The sequence below is a fragment of the Alexandromys fortis genome, unplaced genomic scaffold, assembly GCF_014885135.2.
Source record: "Alexandromys fortis isolate MF-2015 unplaced genomic scaffold, M_Fortis_MF-2015_v1.1 scaffold_6, whole genome shotgun sequence".
Taxonomy (NCBI): Eukaryota; Metazoa; Chordata; class Mammalia; order Rodentia; family Cricetidae; genus Alexandromys; species Alexandromys fortis.
This window is the reverse complement of record NW_026067902.1, coordinates 10,435,204-10,454,942: the sequence shown is the minus strand read 5'-3', so window position 1 is coordinate 10,454,942 and position 19,739 is coordinate 10,435,204. Positions and strand designations below refer to the sequence as shown.

At 45.0% G+C, this 19,739-nt stretch overlaps 2 protein-coding genes across 4 annotated transcripts in view; both read left to right on the top strand.

Annotated features, from left to right (window-relative positions):
- Tmem87b (transmembrane protein 87B) overlaps window positions 1–4,068 on the top strand; it is a 39,455-nt gene extending 35,387 nt beyond the window's left edge. For all 3 annotated transcript variants that reach the window (XM_050133496.1, XM_050133488.1, XM_050133479.1), the window contains exon 19: window positions 856–4,068. In XM_050133496.1, the coding sequence (XP_049989453.1) occupies window positions 856–915 (60 nt within the window). In that variant the 3' untranslated portion in view covers window positions 916–4,068. The remainder of the gene's footprint in view (window positions 1–855) is intronic.
- A 14,295-nt stretch (window positions 4,069–18,363) lies between these two features.
- Window positions 18,364–19,739, top strand: part of Fbln7 (fibulin 7) — a 32,519-nt gene continuing 31,143 nt past the window's right edge. Inside the window, exon 1 of the mRNA XM_050134197.1 lies at window positions 18,364–18,551. Within this exon, the coding sequence (XP_049990154.1) occupies window positions 18,477–18,551 (75 nt within the window). The 5' untranslated portion in view covers window positions 18,364–18,476. The remainder of the gene's footprint in view (window positions 18,552–19,739) is intronic.

Below are 19,739 nucleotides of genomic sequence, written 5' to 3'. Positions count from 1 at the left end.
AATTACCAACTAAGCAGACAGAAGAACACAGAGCTGGCTTGAAGTGTGAGGATTGTGGGCTAAGATTCACTGCTGGCGGAAGCAGAATAAAAGATACTTGGTATAAATGAAGAGAAGAGGCATTTCATGAGGTTTTTGTTTGAAAGTGCAATTTTTAAGGCATTGTATGTCCATTATTTAGCTTCTGACACGTATAATGTATTGGAATAGTTTCCAACTTTACTTACTAAGCATGAAATTTAAATAAAGGATTGGGGGAGGATTAGATTTTGGTCAGCTAGACACTGCAGGGTAGCCCAAGGCAGGGTTCATCTTCGGTATATGGATTAAAGGATAACCATGGCTCATACAGAGGAGGGCAGCTATTAGCAGTGGGTGTGCTCTGTGTTTCCAGTAGAGCAAGAGAAGAATTGGAAAGGAGATGCCTCTGAAGCAGTTCTGTGTTCCTCTGTAGCAGGATGACAGGGTGGAGGAGGCCTTCCCACACGACACTGTGGGATCTACAGCCCACAGGGATGTGCTGGGAGGCTATTTAGTGGTGCACTTAGTTCATTTGACATGATAATACTGTCTGGGTCCAGTAACATGAGACAAATCTTACATGAGATCCTTATTAGCTCTGGTTCTGCCTCTTACAGAGAACCTAAACTCATTTGTAGGAAGAAGGAAGCTGACTTTTTCCAACTTTGGCTGATTATTGACCTGTTGAATTATGTGGGGACCATGGTTTTATCTTATACTTCCCCAAAGTTAGGTCTGTTAAAAAGAGTAAATATAGTGACTTGTAAGGGTAGAACATCTTGGTAGGTTCTGGATGTAGCCCCAACAATTGACACATATCTTTTTCCCCTCTAGGAAATTATGACCAGATCTGAAATAGCTGAAAAAATGTTCTCTTCAGAAAAGATAATGTGACTGGGACCTGCAATTGAGGGATGGGAAAAGCCTGTCTCATCAAAACTGACAGCTTCACTATGATACGTTTTATTGTGTTGCCATGAAGATCTGTGTGTGCAAATGAAGAATCAGGTGTGGGAGGGTCTGCCACCCTCATAAAGCCATCTTTAAAACTGACGCATAAGGTCAGTTTAATTGCCGTTAAGTTGCCTGAATTTGGAAATAATCTGATACATCTTAACCAAGTGTACACAGAAGCGTGATAGGTGACAGCTACAGGCATGCAGATTTGGGTCTCAGGTTTTCTCCAGAAAAAAAAGAATTTGTACCTGGGTGTGGTAGCACATGCCTGACAGTTGAATCTTTGTGAAATCAAGGGCAGCCTGGTCTACATAGTTCCAGGACAACCAGAGAGAGCTACTGAGTGAGACCCTGTCTCAAAAAACAAAACAAAACAAAACAAAAAAAGAAAACAATGGAAAAGATTCTCTATGACCACTCCTTCCCTCGCACCTTCGAGATTGATTCTCCTGAATACTCCACAGCAGTGTTCATCTTTTGTAGTGATAACTTTATTCAGTTTTTTATACTGAAGTGACATAATATTGGAACATGAGCATGTTTATATGTTTTATCTTGTCCCCTCTGTTGGTGTTCACAAAACTCCTATTTGTATATACCACCATGCACTGCACGTCATGGAGTATGAGCTCAGGGGAACACAAGTGCACAAAGAGAGACGTCTTGAGGATACATCCAAAGATTTTCAGGCTATGGGTACACGTGCTGCTGCTAATTCCGCTTTGAACCCTGGCCATGTGGCTCCCCAAAAGCACTTCCTTCCAAGCCTCTTGGTGCACCATTCCTTGTGAGCTTTGTGGGGACTTGCACAGTATCAGGTTGGCTACACGTTCTCAGTGTTTTCCGTTTCAGGATGAAAACATCTAACTATACCATGCATCCACATGTAATTAACCAGCCCTTAATCATATTTTACACCTCATTTTCTTAAATTATGTTCATAATGTATGATTGAAAATTTCTATTCTGATATTTTTTAAATATAGAATGTTGTAACTTGAAAGGCACTTGAATGTAGTTTGGAGATGTGAATGCTTTGCTGCTCTCATGACCAAAGACACCAGGCTGGCAGGCATTAGTGATGAAAGGCAGGGTCTGTGGACGATGTCTGGCCTTGTGAATTAGAATAATGTGGAATAATTGAGAAAACATGAAAATCTGACCAGGAGCACTTAACCACAACCTGCAGTGATTTTCACTTTGATGCCACAAAACAACCCTTTCTTTCAAAAGCTTACTCTTCTGAGTTTATTTCCTCCGTACTCATTCCATAGGGGTTGGTAGAGATACATTTCTGTAGTTGTATCTCTTGAAAATTTCCCATAGTGGACACTGGGAAATGGTGCATTGTTGGCAGCCCTGGTGGAGAGAGGCTGGTTCACAGCCCCCTGCTTCCTGGTGCTTCCTGGGGGAGAGTGGCCAATTCAACCAAGGTGGGTCCATTGCTTCTGTCAGTTTCTGCCACAGTGATGGGCTTCTCCTGTCCACTATGCTTCCCTGCATGCTTGTACATTTTGCTTTGGCATAGTCCACCTTCTAACCCAGTTGTTTGAGAACTGGAGACACCCTTGCAGGGTGGGGGTCGGAGGTTGCAGAGTGCTGTGTAGCCCACACTGATTGACGTTAGACTTGAGAACCTCTTGCTAAGATTGCAGGCATGCACCACTGAAGCCCACTTCACATGTGTATTTAATGCTCTACCTTCACGGGAGGAGGCAGTTGAGCCACAACCCACACGCCTGCAGTTGATATTTCTGCTTATAGCTAGCAGGGGTTACACATTGAGTGGGTGTGGGGGGAGGAGTTGCTGGCCAGGGAAATGCTTTTGATACCAAGTCAGTAGTGGTTCTAAAAACAAAATAAACAAACCAGGAAAGACAAAGGATGCTTGCTACCTCTGGCCTAGCTCCAGGTTGAAATGAACACTTCTTTCCAGAGAGAGTGGAGTTTCGTCTTGACAACCTCACTGGAAATGTTTTGGGTGTGTGTGCTGTCGGTTGCATTTAGTGATAGTGGTGCCAGGTGCTAATGTTTAATGACCTGTGTTGAGCTTTTCTTGGGGGGGCCCTACAATGTCGTTGTAATTCACAAGGACTAGGTTGTCCACCCAGGGCTACCATGCAGCTCTTCAACCTCCTTCCCCATCTGCTCCAAGGCTCCAGACAACGTTGAGACTTCCAGGTGCCCAGCTCAGTTTGCTCAAAATGCTGTTGGACAGACCTCCCCTTTAAGTTGAGGTCTGAGGATAAGGCTCCAGTTTTGTGCTCAAAACTTCTTGAATACAATTCATGTTAGATTTTGGTGATGAATGAGGTTTGCTTGAGACATTTTTCATGATTTGAATTAGGTTAATATTGAAATATGTGCCTTCTGGGGTAGTTATGTTATTTCAGTAAGAAACAAGAGATGGAAATTATAAGCTTGGGAGGTGGTAGGATGCCCCCATGCTTTTCCTGTTTGTTTGGTTGGTTGGTTTTTGGATTTTGCTTTGGTTAACTTTTCCTATCTTGTGGAAAGTGCCACCTTTCCCTCTGGATTATGGTACATCATATTTAGACTACAATAATGTCAAGATTTGGCTTAAAGTGTGCATACAAAGTTGATTTGTACACCCTTTTTCAAGGAGGTTTGGGGCTGTTGACCTGGCTGTCTATGACTAAAGCTGAGAGAGACTATGCTAGGTTTTGTCTCTTGTTCTGATACAATGTCTGTGAGTGATTGACAGCATGCAGTAAGCAATACAAAACACCAAGCCTTACATCTGTCAGAGGAAGTGTAATATACAAAATTCTGAACATATAAATGTATTTAAGTGACAAAAATAGATTTTTTTAAGGAAGTGTATGTCATAGGACAGGAACTTGATACTGTATTAAGCTTCTTTAGAACTAGGAAAACATTCATTCTTGGGGGAGAATGTTTAGAGGTTAAAAATATATTCACTATTTAAAAAGATTAAGTTATTATTTGGGGGAAATTTCCTTGAATATATAATAGCAATTTAAAGGACTTTTGTTTGAAAAAATGTATTTTTATGCCTTAATATTTGTTTTTTTTTTTTTTGTAATAAATTGCTTTCTGATGTTTGGAGATTGTTTTCTGAGATTACCTGTTAGCGCTACCTCATGAAAATCTGTAGGAAATGTGCTCTCCAGGAGAGGGCAGGGCGTGGGATTCTTTAAAGGGGAGGTACAACTAAAAGTCAGAAAAATATTGAGCCTTAGTTGTGCTAGATCAGAACAAAATGGAAATATTTAAATCAAGTTAACCTAAGTTTGTGCCCCTGTGTGTTTATATGTTTTCATGTGAGAGAGACCTGTCATCTCTCAATCTAGTGAAATGAGAGCACTCATTCCTGATGACATCATTGACTCAGTCTTTGTGAAATATCCAGCAATGTTTAAGACCTTTGAATGATGTCAATTCTCTTGATATTTTCAAAGATGTCTCAAAATAAAGAGTAAGGTTTCTACACACACACACAAACTATAGACAAACTAAATGTCAGCACCAGACAAGAATAGTGAGTGGATTCCTGTCTACTTCTTACAGGATGGTTTCAGCTTTTGAGTAAAAATGAAGAATTTGTGATAATAGAAAATACATATATGAAGCATGAGCAGGGGCACATGTGTGGAGGAATGAGTGGCCCCACAGCTTGTTCAGGTACCATGACCACAGCTGGGCTCCAGCTCTTCACACAGTTAGTTACCTGTGGACTGGAGAGATGACTCAGTGGTTAAGATCACTTGTTCTTGAAGAGGACCTGGGTCTTTCCCAGCACCCTCACGGTAGCTCACACTGTCCATAACTATTCCCAAAGAATCAGAAGCCTTCCTCTGCCTTAGTATTACACACCATGTACATGCACACAAGAAACCCATTCACATAAAAAAGGATGGGATTTGTAGCATGAATTCTAATTGATTTTAATAAAACCCAGAGTCAGATATAGGGGTTAAAGCTGAAAGATCAGAGAAGCAGAGCAGCCAGCCAGTAATTCTTAACTCTACTGAATCCTCAGACCAAAGGAGTGATCCTGTCCCTAAGATTCCTCAGACTGAATCTGAGCTCCTGTCTCCTCCCACCTTACGTTCCTCTTTCTGTTCAGCCACAGCATTCCTGTCTCCACTTCCCTAATATTGGGATTAAAGGCCTGTGATCCCAAGTGCTGGGATCACCTTTGTGTGATCTCTGTTTCTCTTTTACACTGATTCAGCCCAGGGTGACCTTGAACTCACAGAAATCCCTTTGCCTCTGTCTCCCAAGGTGTGTGCCACCACTGCCTGGCCTCTGTGACTAACTAGTGGCTTAGCTCTCCATTCTGATCTTCAGGCAGGCTTTATTTGTTAGATCACAAACAAAATATCACAGCAGGGTTTTAAAAAGTTATCTGAGCCAGGCATAGTGGTGTACAACTTTAGTCCCAGCCCTTGGGTGACAGGAGCAGGTGAATCTCTTGAGTTTGAGGCCAGAATGAGTTCTAGGACAGCTAGGGCTACAGAGAAACCTGGTATTGAAAAACAAAAATAAATGTTATCTGGTCAAATAACAGTTCTGGGATGGTGAAGTGGTAGGAAGAGCAGAGTATGACCCTGCAAGATCCCACAGTTTATTTCTGTCTGTGGAAGCAAGACCTACCATCCACATCCAGTCAGCAAAAGGGGCAAGGACAGTCTGGAAACTTCAGAGGCTGGACCCGGAAGTGGTGAGCTTTGCTTCTGAGTATATTGTCTTAGAGTCATATGGCCACACCAGTCTTCCAGTTAGTCTAGAAAGTCACAGTCATGTGTCTGTCCCTGCTCTAGTTCTGTAGAAGGCAGAACCTAATACTAGGTTGTTTGGGAGCAGTGGATTATGGGAGACTCGAAGCCCTACCCACTGCTTTTCTGTGTTTTCCTAATTTTTAAAAGGAAAGCACACTAAAAAATAAATACTAAAACTTGACAGTGCCTTAAGAAAAGGTATGTAAGCTGGGTGTGGTGGTCCAAGTCTTTAATCTCAGCAGTCCAGAGGTAGAACCAACTGAATCTCAATGATTTCAAGGACACTTGTTCTACATAGAAAATTCTAGGCCAGCCAGAGTGACGTAGTGAGACTGTAATGGATTATTAGAAATGCTGCAGGATCCCTGGCGGCGGCGGCGGTGACTGCTGGTCCCCAAGCAGCGGTAGCGGGCCCTGAGAGCAGCCAGTCCCAGGCTGCAGGTACCCGAGAGGTGGCCAGGCGGTGGCTGGTCCAGGGCAGGGAGACGTGCTGGTGTGGAAGAAAAAAAGACAGAGGCATAGGCACACCATGCAGTGTGAGGTTAGTATTTATTAGGGTTATGGAGGGGGGAGGGGAAGAGGGAGAAGAGCAGAGAGAGGGGCAGGGAGGGAGAGAGAAGGGACCGAAGCTGCCTCTCTGAGAGGGAGACGGAAAAGAGAGAGAACTCAGGCTGGAAGCTGAAGATCTGCCTGTCTCAGCAGAGGGGTAGGGGAGGGAGTGGGCGTGGCTTGTCTCTTAAAGAGACAGAACAGATCATTACAGAGACCCTGTCTCAAAAAAGAAAAAAGTACACGATACCAGAAAAAAGGAGAAGCCAGTGTGGCCTGAGGGCACAGGAATAAAGCACATCCCACTGTAAGCAGACGTGGTGGGGACACTTCACAGATATCCTCCCAGTCTTGAGCTGTGGTGGGGGAACAACAGGGACAGACTCAGAAGGAACGCCTGAGCTGTTTTGATGACAGCAATAATTTAGGAGGTGCTCCAGGCCTTGTTCAGGGTTGTGCTACCCACGTGTCAAGGAGGTATATTTCTCTAACCCCCCTCCCTTGGTTTAAAGATGAGAAAACAGTCAGAGGTTAAACCGCTCGCCAAGCGTCACCCTCCTGACTAGGCAAGTATGCTAGCAGGAGTTGTCTGCGAGAGACTGCTCGCGGTCCTGGGGACAGACAGACTGTCCTCGCAGTCCTGGGAGGAGGAGGAGGAGTTCTGTTTACTTGTTAGTCAGCTGGGAAGGTAATACAAAATGGGCCTGCCTGGGATGCAGACTTTCTGAGGCAGCCGAGGCTGGGTCGTGGGGAGACAACTGAGACTTGGCTGATGAATTCCACCTGAAATATTTGAAGGTGATGTACTCATATTGAAAGGAAGTTGCCTGGGGCAAGCCCTCACCCCAAGTGATCATGGATTCACATTCAAACTTCTACCACAGGCTGTCCTGAAGCTGAATTCCCATGAAAATAACCTTGACAGCAATTCCTCAAAGTAACTGACTTATAAACTTATACACGGGCAAAAATACCCAAACGATTCAGCAGGTGGTGCCAAACACCATCCCTGAAGAATCTCTTTTCTTTTCCTTTAACAACTAAAAAATGTATTTTACTTACTAAATGTCAGTCAGTGACTTTGAAAATTAAAGACCTTAAAGACATTAAGCGTGCTACCTTTTAAAAAAACTTTTATTTATTTACTTTTATAGATGAGTTCTCTCTATATAGACCTGGCTATAATGGGGCTCACTCTGTAGACCAGGCTGGCCTCAAACACAAGAGATCTGCCTGCCTCTACCTCCTGAGTGCTGCGATTAAAGAAAGGTGTGTGTCACCATGCTCAAATCTTACTACATATTTAAATTTAGACTTTTAAAATCTGTTTAATAGGCATGAGTCCCTAGGTTCAATTCCCAGTACCCACTACACACAAAATAATAGAGGAAAGAACTCTAAAGAGCAGGGTGGCTGGACACAGATGGTGGAGGGGAGAAGTGGGACAAAGGGGTACGGTAGTTTGGATGTAATTGACCCGCAATAGACTCATTATTAGGAGGTGTGGCTTTGTTGGAATAGACGTGGTCTTGTTGGAGGAAGTGTGTCACTGTGGAGGCGGGCTTTGAGGTCTTGTATGCTCAAGATACTGCCTAGTGTCTAAGTCCACTTCCTAATGCCTACAAGATGTAGAACTCTTACCTACCTCTCCAGCACCATGTCTGCTTGCATGCTGCTATGTCCTACCACGATGATCATGGACTGAAACTGTAAACCACTGCCACAGTTAAAGGTTTTACTTCATAAGAGTTTTTATGGTCATAGTGTCTCTTCACAGCAATAGAAACCCTAAGACAAGAGGGCAGGAAGAATTTAGCTGGAAACTGGTGAGGGAAGCCAGAATAAAGGGAAAGAAGGAGGGGAGATACATAATATTAAGGGTGTTTGAAAAAGCCTTAGGGAAGCATTGTTAGCTTAAAAATACATATGTGTGTACACATATGTGTGTACAGGTGATAGATTAGATAGATGATAGATGACAGGCAGGGTTTGAATGGAGTATTCCACGTAGGAAGACATTTTCTCCCCAAGAACCGTAGACTAATAAAAACCTTAGTGTCAAGCATAGGAATTCTCCCTTCAAATTGTTGACTAGGGGAAATCTCGATGACTCCCAAAACGATATAGGCTATTGCCATTGCCCTTTCTTATCTTCCAGAACTTAAAGGTGAGACCCTATTGCTGAGGACACCACACACTTTGGAAACAGTACATGAAACTGACCTAGAAGCCCCTGCCTTGAGGACTAGCTCTCAGAATATGCAGTGACTATGCAAACTTTTGTCCCTAGGCTGTGCAATCAATAGTCCTTCCTTGCTATGACACAAAACACAGTGACCAGCATGACAAGGTGCAATAGTAGTGTTTATATCTTGGGGTAACCAAGGTATAAGCCACACATTTGGATGTAAGGGACACTCAATAGAGGGGAATTCATCCCTGATACCATAAACCCGATCAACTTCATTGTGAGGTCATTGACCCTAGAGGAGAGCCTGCTATTACTACTTTCCAAAACCAGTATAATTTCTTTTTTAAAAAATTTATTTTCATTTTATGTGAATGGGTGTTTTGCTTGCATGTATGTCTATGCACACATGCATGCCTGGTGCCCAGAGGCTGAAGAGGGCATCAGATCCCTTAGAACTAGAGCTACAAGCCATTGTTAGCTGACATGAGGGTGCTGGGATTGAACCAGTGTCCTTTGGGAGAATAATCACTGCCTCTAACCACCGAGCCATCCCGCTAGCCCCTGGTATAATTTCTAGCTGCATTCTAAGTACTTAGCTTCGTACCAAAAGGTAAGTTAGCTATTACTCCTCATCAAAGAAGCATCTCTTTGCAGTAGATGTTGACTATTACAGAAATCCACAGCGGGTCAAAGTTCAGAGAACAGCTGACCACAAGGTGCCCAGCCCTAACTGGTACAGCTACAACACAACCCCTACATCTAAAACCCAGGGAATATTGTCAAAGGGGATACAGAAAGATTGTAAGAGCCAGAGGGCCAGGGCATTTGCTAGAGTATCTCCTATATATGACAAGTATCTCCATGAAATCTCAGCGATACGATTGTCTAAACAAGACCTGCCCGATACAATGCCAGTTGATATGCTGATATGGTGGGGGAACTCTCAGAAGACTCCACTGTTAGGTAAAGAACTACAGACCATTAGTGGCTGCTGAGAGATGGATAATCACTCTTCTCTAAGGAATAGCCTCCTGATAGGTCCCAGGGGGTCGGCCTTAAACACATGTACACGCAAGCAACACTAAATGTACCCATTTAGATGGATGGGCAGTAGGAGTATGTGCAGAGCCATCTCATGGTGACCAGGAGGCAGGAAGAGATGGATGGAAGGGGCTGAGGGAAGATGCATCTTAGCCAGGACGTTCCTAAGATCCACCTCTTCCTGATAATCCTTTCGTGGATTAAATCCATCTGTGAATTGGACCTTGATTTGGTCAGAGACTCCGTGATCTAATGGCCTCTGAATGCACACTCAAAGGCACACGCAGAAGTTTTACTAATCACCTAGGTGTCTCTCAATCCAATTGAATTGACCGTTGAGACCCGACATTTCAAGATCTGCCCATTAAAGTGAGATCCCTGATAGTCCTGTCCAAACTCATGGTCCTGTTTCAGTGAGTACCTACACTACAACCCTTTGGGGTTTCTTCTTTCCATGGTCTTTCTAGACACCGGTTTCTGTGGGACCATCATCACAGGCAGGTGGTTGGAGGTCTCGGAGGTCAGTCTTGGCTTGTTCCTGCTGCTCATGTGCCCACTTTTCACTCCTGCAGGCCCTGAAGGTGTGCACCCGTGGTTCACACTGTGACAGTCCTGGTGTCAGCCCATGCCTGCCTGCCCTACACAGTAGGAGGCTGCACGGCCAGAAGAGGGTGTCACCTGTTCTGGAAGGGTTTCTTCCATATCTTCTGCCTTCACCTGTCAGGCCCAAGTATGGCCTTAAGGGACTGAGGTTGACATCTTAGGGACTCAGAGAAGCAGAAGCAGAACCAAATAAATGAGGCATGTGTAGTCAGCCAGTCTCTCTCTGTACCACCAGCCCTTACTCAGACACAGAGACATTATTAATTATTAAAGCTTAGGCTTGTTTCTAACTAGCTCTTATAACTTAAGCTATCCCATTTTGATTAATCTGTGTGCTACCACATGGCTTGTGGCTTTTACATCTCCTCCTGCAAGTCCTGCTTCTCCATCTCCTCTGGCATCTCCCCCACACCTAGATTCATCTCTTCTTTGCTCTCTGTCCAAAAGTCTCACCCAACCTCTTCCTGTCTACCTATTGGCCATTCAGCTCTTTATTAAACACATTAGAAGGTGCCTTGGGGAAGACACAGCTTCCCTAAGAGTACAAAAAGATTATTCCACAACATTTCCTTCTTTTTGTCTAAATAAAGAAGAAAGGTTTTAACTCTAACATAGTAAAACTACATACATTAAGAATAATTATCAGGTAAGAATAGCATTCATAATGTACAGTCTACTTGCATTTGGCAAATTTAGAGAAAATATTCCATTATCTATCCTAACTTGGTAAGTCCAAAGTATTATACCCAATTCACTTTCTATCCTAACTTGTATTACAAACCTAAAACTATATTTTTAGTCCTCAAAACATTTTGTAGATAAACAATTTAAGTTTTTATGTCTCTCAGCCTTATACACTTTAAACCTCTTTTGTGAGTTTTTTTCTGAATTTAGTAACAAGGAAAACTGTAATTATAACTATCTAATCTTCAACTCTATCAGAGATCTGAGAAGGATATAATATTACCTGGGTAAATAGGAAGTGCAGAGCAAACAACTTTCAAAACTATGGAAATGACAGAAACAGCTGACTGCCTGGACAGTGACTTAAGGTTCTTCTGCAACATTGGGGCATCCATCTTTGGCCTACAGGCCTAAAAATATTTTTTTGTGAAGTAGGAATTTTTGAAGAACTTCCTACCCTGTCTTGACAAAGTTTGGCAGTTCCTTTTTGTTTGTGTGTGTCTTCTTTATCTTCTTTGGGTAATATACTGTCAGCTGTTGAGGCAAGGGTAGTTTCTTGCCCAAATAGCTAGCTTTTGCCACAAAGAAAGCAAACGGCATATGGAGGTTTTTCGATGCCCATCATCTGTTTTTGAAGTAAATTGGTGCTACCAGGAGTCTTGTGTCTCACTGTCTTTAACACTTTAAATGTCATATTCTGTAGATCTCTAAAATGTTTGAAGACTATCTATCTAAAATATATCTGTTTGACCTTAAAAACCATACCTAACATGACTATAAGTTTGATTATTATAGATGACTGATTATTAACATGTATTTCTTTATTATCCTAAATAATTTTCAAGGACTAAAACTTTACATTACATTTTTAAATGAGCTGTGCATAGGTACAATACCTTAAACAAGAGTAGAAACCTATATACAGTATAACAAAAATAATTTTTTTAAAAAAAATTATTAATCAAATTATTAATAAATTTCTGTAAAATAAAATCGGCGATTCATATGAAATACAAATTTGCATCATCAAGTGGCAAAGATATAAGTAATTTTTGAAATTGTTTTACATTTTGTTCACTTTTTTGTTTGTTGTGTGTTGAGGGTGTGTGTGTGTGTTTCAGTCAGAGGAAAAGTTCCAGGAGTCAGTTCTCTTTCTACCATGTGGTTCCCAGAGATCAAACTCATGTTGTCAGACTAGACAGCCAACAAACACCTTTACCCTCTGACCCATCTCTCTAACTCCAAAGATAGAACTTGGATATATATCTTAAATATTATTATTTTATAATATATTAAATATTATATATTAAATATTATTATTTTAAATATATAACATTTTTATTAATTTGTTCAGAATTTCATACACTGTATCTGGATCACATTCATCGCCCACTCTTCCCCAGCTCCTCCCATATCCACCCCTTTTCCCACCCCCACCACTTCCTCCCCACCCCTCTAATACTTCATCTTTCTTTTTAGAAGAGACTATCTTAAAGTAGATGTCCTGATCCTATGACTCTTACAATCTTTCCCCCCTCCTCTTCTATGTTGTTCCCTGAGCCTTAGGAGTTGTGTTGTGAAGTCTTGGCTGGAGACAGACACCCCACAGTCAGGTGATCTTTGCATTCTGACAACATGTGAGTTTTTGTAATGGTCTCCACTTGCTGCAAAAGAAGCTTCTGTGACAATGGGGGAGAGAGAGCTACACTGATCTGTGGGTATAAGAATGAGTGTTTAGAGTGCAGTTAGGAATCACCCCGGTTCAGGAAGCTGATAACAGTAGATTCTCCTCTGTAAGCGGAGGTTTTTGTTGGGACTGTCGACTGCTCTAATCAATGCACAGAGATTTAATATTAATTATAAGTGGAGGATTATTCCACAGTATTCCTCAGATCTCATGGACTCTGTAGACACAGGGAGTTGACTAGTTTATGGCACCAGGCATGGATTCCTTCCTACTGAACCAGCCTTAAGTCCAATTAGACAGCTCTTTTGTTTGCCCCCAGGAGGTAAGTGCCACTGTGGTACCTTTCAGACTATCTCACCATGCCGATGATCGTCGTGGTCTGTAGGTGCCTACAGCAAGATAGAACTCCTGATTGCTTTTCTCCCTTGGCAGTGTGACGGCTCCATCCAAGGCTATGAGAGCTAGTCCCAGGCTTCCAGGTCAGTTTCGGCTCTACCTCTTTAAGTTCTGTGTTCACAATGTGTGTAGCATCTTTTTCTGGAAGGCACCAAGGACAACAGCAACAGCCTCTATGGTTTGGAGAGTCTCCTAGACAACAGCTCAAAAGGAAGTGTCCCATGCATGGCCCTGGGGTTTTTGTTAGATGCTCTGTGACTTTTAGGGGAAGAGCATTATTACCCCAAGTGGTGTAACTTCAATTAAATGATTTATCGGGGAGGGGTGGTACATAACTTTAAGTAAACAGAAAATAATTTCCTAAGGCTTCTTCACCCATCCATAGTGTTATTTATCTCAGCTCCTCCATCATGTCTGACTCTATAATTCAGGATGTCTTATCGACTATGATAAATGTCTTTATTCTCATGGAAGTGTTGAAAGTGATTCCTGCAAAGAATGGAGAGATGCAAGTCCCTCTTGGTCCCTGCAGGTGGTGAGGTTTGGCTCAGGCACATCTGACTCCAAGAACTACATCATCCACCAACTGGGCCCACTACTCTGCCCCTTCCACAGACATTTGGACTTCATTGGGGAATGGCATTTGTGGACTTTGAAAGCTTCTCTTCCCTTGGAAGACATTGAATGATGCTTGGTCTATAATTATGACACAGTGAAGTCTAGCCTTTTTTATTATTATTATTGGAAATGGTCTTCAGGGCATGGCCAGCAGCTTCTACTGTCTGTCCTGATGTTGTCCACAGGCAGACAATGTCTTCAATGTTCTACACGTGACTGCATGGCTTGCTGGCAGAATCGCTGGTTATAACGTGTGAGCATAATGTAGTACCTGGCTCAGAGCCAGGCCTACAGTTGGCACTTGATAAATATTTGTATAATGAAGGAATTGGATGAAGTCATGGCTCTCCTGCTGAGTGATCCCCTCCCTCCGCTTGCCCTGTTATCCCCGGTCAGACTAACGTGCCAGTCTTTGTTCCTGTGACCATTACAGAGTAGCTTCTTAGAGGCTTGATGACACTTAGAGCACAGACAGATGCAGGAGGGAAGCAACATGATGTGGGCACCATAAGAGACCATGAGGGCCTCACAGGGCAGCCAGGGAGTCACTGCTTTCCATTGTATGTTGCCAGTGGCCAGGTCTTCGACATAGATTTCAACAACACATCCTTCTCTTTCAGCCAGGAGTAGTGTGGCTTCTAGAACTATAGCCTGGGCTACTAGTAAGAGCCTATCAGACATAAACAAACAAACAAATAGAATTTTAAATGCTGAGCAGGTGGTTTATGCGGTAAAATGCTTTACCTTGTCACTCAGAAGGCAGAGGCAGGCAGATTTCTGTAAGTTCGAGGTCATCCCGGTCTACAGAGAGAGTTCCAGGACAGCTAGGGTTGTTACACAGAGAAACCCTGTCTCTAAAAAATAAATGCTTACCTTGTAAGCATGAGGACCTGAGTTTGTACCCCAGAACCCGTGTATATAAAGCCAGGGCATGGCGGGGCTCCTTTCTAATCCTGGTGCTAGAGAGACAGGCACAGGGGAACCCTGGGGCCAGGCAGCCTAGCCTGTTCAGCAAATTCCAGGCCAATGAGAGATCCTATCTCTAAAGGAAAAGGTGCACAGGGCCTGAAGAATGACACGGGAGGCTGTGAGAGAGAGGGAGAGAGGAAGAGGGGAGGAGAGAATATTAATAATTAAAATCCAACTTCCTTCTTCCTTCTTTGCATTCCCATATCATATAGGGAACTGAGAATATTACAGCAGATCTTATGTAGCCCAGGCTGGCCTCAAACTCCCTGTGTAGCCGAGGATGACTTTGAACTTTATATCTTGCTTTCACCTCCCAAGTGCTGGTTTTGTAGGTGTACTTCCACACCTGGCTGTGCGGGGTTGAGGGTCCAATTCAAGTCCTCACGAATGTCAGTCAAGTTTCCTACCAACTGGGCCACACCCTCAGCTCCTAGAGTCTTTCTTTCATTAAAAAAAAAATCATCTTTATTTTATTTATTTATTTATTCATTCTCTCGCACATGATGGCACTCATGTGGAGGGTGGGCAACAACCTGCGGAACTTAGTTCTCTCCTACTGTGTAGATTCAAAGGACCAAATTCAGGTCATTAGCCTCGGTGACAAGAACCTTTATCTGCCAATCTATCTCACAGTCTCCAGAAGAGCCCCAGTACCCCCCAGATACTCCCCAAGAAACAATAGAGGGGAAACAGAGGGCGCAAACTAGCTGATAGGGCCATTTTATTAGGGCAGAGGGAAGCCCTAACTGTACAGCTAATGTTCCGAGCCTTCTCCATTTTAGATTTGTTTTGTGTGTATGAGTGTTTTGTTTGAACATATGTGTGTACACCACATGCATGCCAGTGACCACAGAGGCCAGAAGAGGATGCTGAATCCCCTGGAATTGGAAGGAGGGATGGTTGTGAGCTACCATCTGGGTAGTGGGAACTGAACCCGAGTCCTCTGCAAGAGCAGCCAGCGGTGGCTGCTCTGAACCGCTGAGCGTGGCTCCAACAGTCAGTCACTCTGGAGAGAGCCCCGGCAAGTTCTGCTTGTGGGCATCTGCTTCGGTTACTGCAGATCACGGTAGTGACGACACAGAAAGAAGGGCAGCCAGACCTCAGAAGACTAATTCAAATGAACCTTGAGCACAAAGCGGAGTCAGCCATAGGGCCAAAGTCACAAATGGAAGTTAGCAAATAGGGACAACACCAAAGCAAAAATTCCTGTTGACGTTTAGAAACGCAAAACAGCAAACCCAAGAGGCAGCTGTGTCGCTTTGAGTAAAATTGTTGCAGTCCTGAGATTCCATAAAGTAAAGTAGGGATTAGGTCAAGACCAAATGTCCTGGAAGCGCCTTTCCTAGCGGAGACGTTTAGAATTGAGTCCGCATACCCCAGGCTGCTCACCAACCGCGCTGCGTTAGTTATTTGCCTCAATACCGAGGCTTAATACCCGACAAGAGGCAACTGAAAGAGGAAGGGTTTCCTTGGGCTCCTGGGTTGAGCACAGCGTAGCAGAGTTCAACCGGCTTCCGCTTTCCCCACCCACTCTCCCTTAGTCCAGCACCCCTCACCCCGCCCAGGGGTCTTCAGACAGGGGCTGTCCCCACATTCAGAGCGGGTCTTTTCTCCTAATTTAACCTCTCTGGGTACACACGTGCCTGGAGGTTTGTCTCCCAGGTGATTTCAAACCGCGCCAGGCTGACGAAGTTTAACCACCGCATAACCTTGCTTAGTTCTCTGCCTCTACGCCATCTGGTCTGCCTTGCGACTCCGAGGAGAGGGTAATGGAAGAGAAAAGAGGGCTTGCTCACATCTGCCCAGCCTCTGGTGTCCAGTGTGCAGCCAGAACCAACTAAGCGTGCTTGGAGGTTGCCATGTAAATACGGGGCAGGAGAAAACTCAAAATAAATAGCCACTCCAAGCAGAATGGAACCTTTCATTCCCAGGAGGTAAGCGCAGCCAGGAAACGGGTGGCTCGCTCATAGACAGCGGACACACTGGAGACTGACACAGAGGCCCATCATCTCTCCGGCCTACCCTGGTTTGGCTGCTGTCCTTTCCTCTCTACCTGGACAGTGCCAAGCAGTGTTCTGACAAGGTCTCTCTGCAACACTTCCAAAGCACAAGGACATGGACCTTGCTCTGCTTCAGAAAGCCAGAGGAAACAGCTCAGTGGGATTTGTGGGGGAGCCAAAGTTTGGGTGGTCCCCAGGCCCAGTGCCCAATGCCCCATGTTCCATGCTTTCCAGGGAACCGGCTATGGTCATAATTTGAACTCCCTCCTCAGTTTGGTAGTATTAGGATATTTCTGAATTAGATCACTGTGGTGGTGTTACAAAAGAGGCCTTAGGCAGGGTGGCCCCGGGTGGCGCACGCCTTTAATCCCAGCACTCAGGAGATAGAGGCAGGTGGATCTCCAAGTTCGAGACCAGCCTGGTCTATAGAACAAGTTCCAGGACAGCCAGGGCTACACAGAGAAAGTCTGTCTTGAAACCCCACCCACCTGACCCCCCCCCCAAGAAAAGAGGCCTCAAAGAGCTACTCTGCCTATTCCCACAATTGAGGATAAAGCAAACCCTCATCACCACCAAATCTGCCAGTCAATACCTTGATCCTGACTCCCAGCTCCCAGTCTCGAGGTGCACATTTGTATTGTTAGACACTGCCTAGTCCGTGGCACTTTGTCATAGCAGCCCTCATAGACCAAGAGAGGACACCGGGCTTGCCGTCCTGATTCCCACTGAAAACAGCTCCATGTCAGGGGCTGTGGGCTTCAGAAGCATTCCGTACAATCAGAGGGAGCTTCCCAAGATGCTCTTCCAGGGAGAACTAAGTTACATTTTCCAGGGGTCTGAAGCACCTGCTTCACCCATAGCCTGGGAGCAGGGACTTCAACTTCGTGCCTGTCTATCCACGGGTTGTTACCCACCCAGACCTTAGTGAGGTTCTAGAATGGGGTCTCTGCTGAAACTCTGGGGGAACACTGCACACTAGAAGGAAGGCTGTGGACTCTTTGTCGCCCGGGGCGCGCTCCTAAACCCTGGACAGTACTCTTCTAAAACTTTTCCATTGATTTTACAGTAATTCTTTGCTATAAATATAATTTTACCATTTTTAAAGACTAAAGGAAATCTGGTGTGCTTATTTATTTTTACACGAAGAACTAAATCTTGTCTATTTGATATTGAAGAACAAGAAGTATTTTTGACATTTTTTTCCAAATTGGTTGATAGTTTGATAATTGTTACACCAAGCACACCACTTCACAGAAATATGTACAAAGTGGCAGAAAACTTTGTGCGGAAAAAAAAAACAAACAAAAAACCCCACTTTATTTCATAACATAAATAGTCTGGATCTGAGCCAAGTGTCGTATGATGCCCAGGGACAACTGACCAGCACCAGTCATGGTGACCAAGGACACCTTGGATTCATTATATTTGATTCTGAATTAATATTTGGTCTTGTGCTTTTACAATTTGCTAAATTCAGCAACTCAACTCCCATTTTTGGTACACAGCTTAAAAAGACGTGGTCTAACCTAGGCCAAGTTTATGAAGCCCCTCTTCCTGCCACACTTGCCTTGTTCTCTGCTGTCCTGGAGGAAGGTGTCCTTGTGTGGGCTTTGAGGTAGGACAAACCTAAGTTGGGCTCATCAGTCAGCCACGTGTGGCTGGCGAAAGCCTGAGTCGCTCCCGGTGGGAAGTAGGGACAGTGGGCAGTAGGGCAGTCCAGGGTGGGCACGGGCCACCCTTGGTCGCGCCCGGCCTCCTCCAGGAATCGTGGCTTGGGCGCGCTCCCAGGCGCATTCCAGGCTCTGCAGCCCCTCCTCTCCCGGCCTCCGCCACGGGGCTGGCGCCTCCCCGCGTCGTCCGGACAGTCTCGTGCCGCCGGCGGCTACGGTCTCTGGTGGCCGCGGGAGCTTAAAAGGACTCGCGCACCGCGGGGATTCAGTGTCCGTCAGGGACAGCGACCTGCCTTCCTCAGCAGCCAGACAGTGCTGGGCGAGATGGGACCCGGCTCTCAGCGCGCGCTCGTCCTTCTCCTGCTGCTCCTTGCCTGCCCTAGAGCGCGGGCTTCCCAGGTCAGTGTCCCCGCAGCCCCTCCCGGGGTCCCGCTTCCCGAGGAGGTAACGCCGAGGCTGGGGCATGCCAGGTTCCACTCGTGTGCTGGAGTTGGGGGCTTGGAGCGGAATCTCGGGCTGGGGTTCGGTTGTTGGAGAGAGGAGTGGGGTCCTCCATCTGTCATCGCAGAGGCACCGCGCGGGCCAGGAGACCTGGGAGGACCTGGGCTGCAGCAGCCCAGCAGGGGAAAGCGGCTCCGCGTGGGAATCGCCGGTACAGGAAAGTTGTTCCCCGGGGACTTCTGAAACATTGGTCTTTTGTGGGTCTCGGTGAGACACCTGGCCGCCCAATTCTGTTAGAGAATGTTCTCGCCTTCCAAACCCAGCGTTTACATTTCAAACTGAAATGTTCTTGCCACCACCACGGACCTTAACCATTCTTAGGACTACGTAGCATTGACCTGGAATATCCTCAGGTGGTCCTATTCTGAGCACTGGAGGTCTTAGAATTGCAATTACATTTTCTTACCCCTATGGGCAGCGGCGGTTTTTGGTTTCTTTTCTTTCTTTTTTTGTCATTTATGTGCCCGAATCCCACTGGATTTATTTACTTAGTCATATTCTTTTTCTTTTCTTTTCACATTAACCATTGGAAGCTAATTTTTAAAATTAAAAATGTAAATAAAAGATCATTTTAGGGACTTGGTATTGCCAAGTTATGGGTCCAGCAGCCAGAGAGAGCCCCTTTACCCCATTGAGAGTCCTGGTGGAGGAGCAACCCGCCAGCTTCTCCAACCATGCCAACAGCATCATAAACAGCTGCAGGATGTGGAGAGACACTGGGTGCCTGCTGAATGTCGAGATTCTTGTTGGTCTTCTAAGTCTTCTAGAAGGCCACCCAGTCAGAAAGGAGTAGTATAAATTCTGTCGCTGACCTCCTGATCCTTGTTCCATACTGCATGTCCTGGAGCTAAATTGCTGGGCACAGGTAAGGATGCCCTGGGGTTACTGAGAAGCCCCTTGGGGGGACAGCAAGTTTCCATGCCTGGAGAATTTGGTTTAGGTCAGACCTGCTCGTGTTCCTGCAGAAGGTAATGAGTGGGTGTCACAGGAAGCAGCTGAGCAGCCAAATGGCAGAGGCCCAGCCTGGGGCGAAAGTGAACCCACCCACAAGAGCAATGGGATCGCCCCGGTTTGTAGATTGCAAAA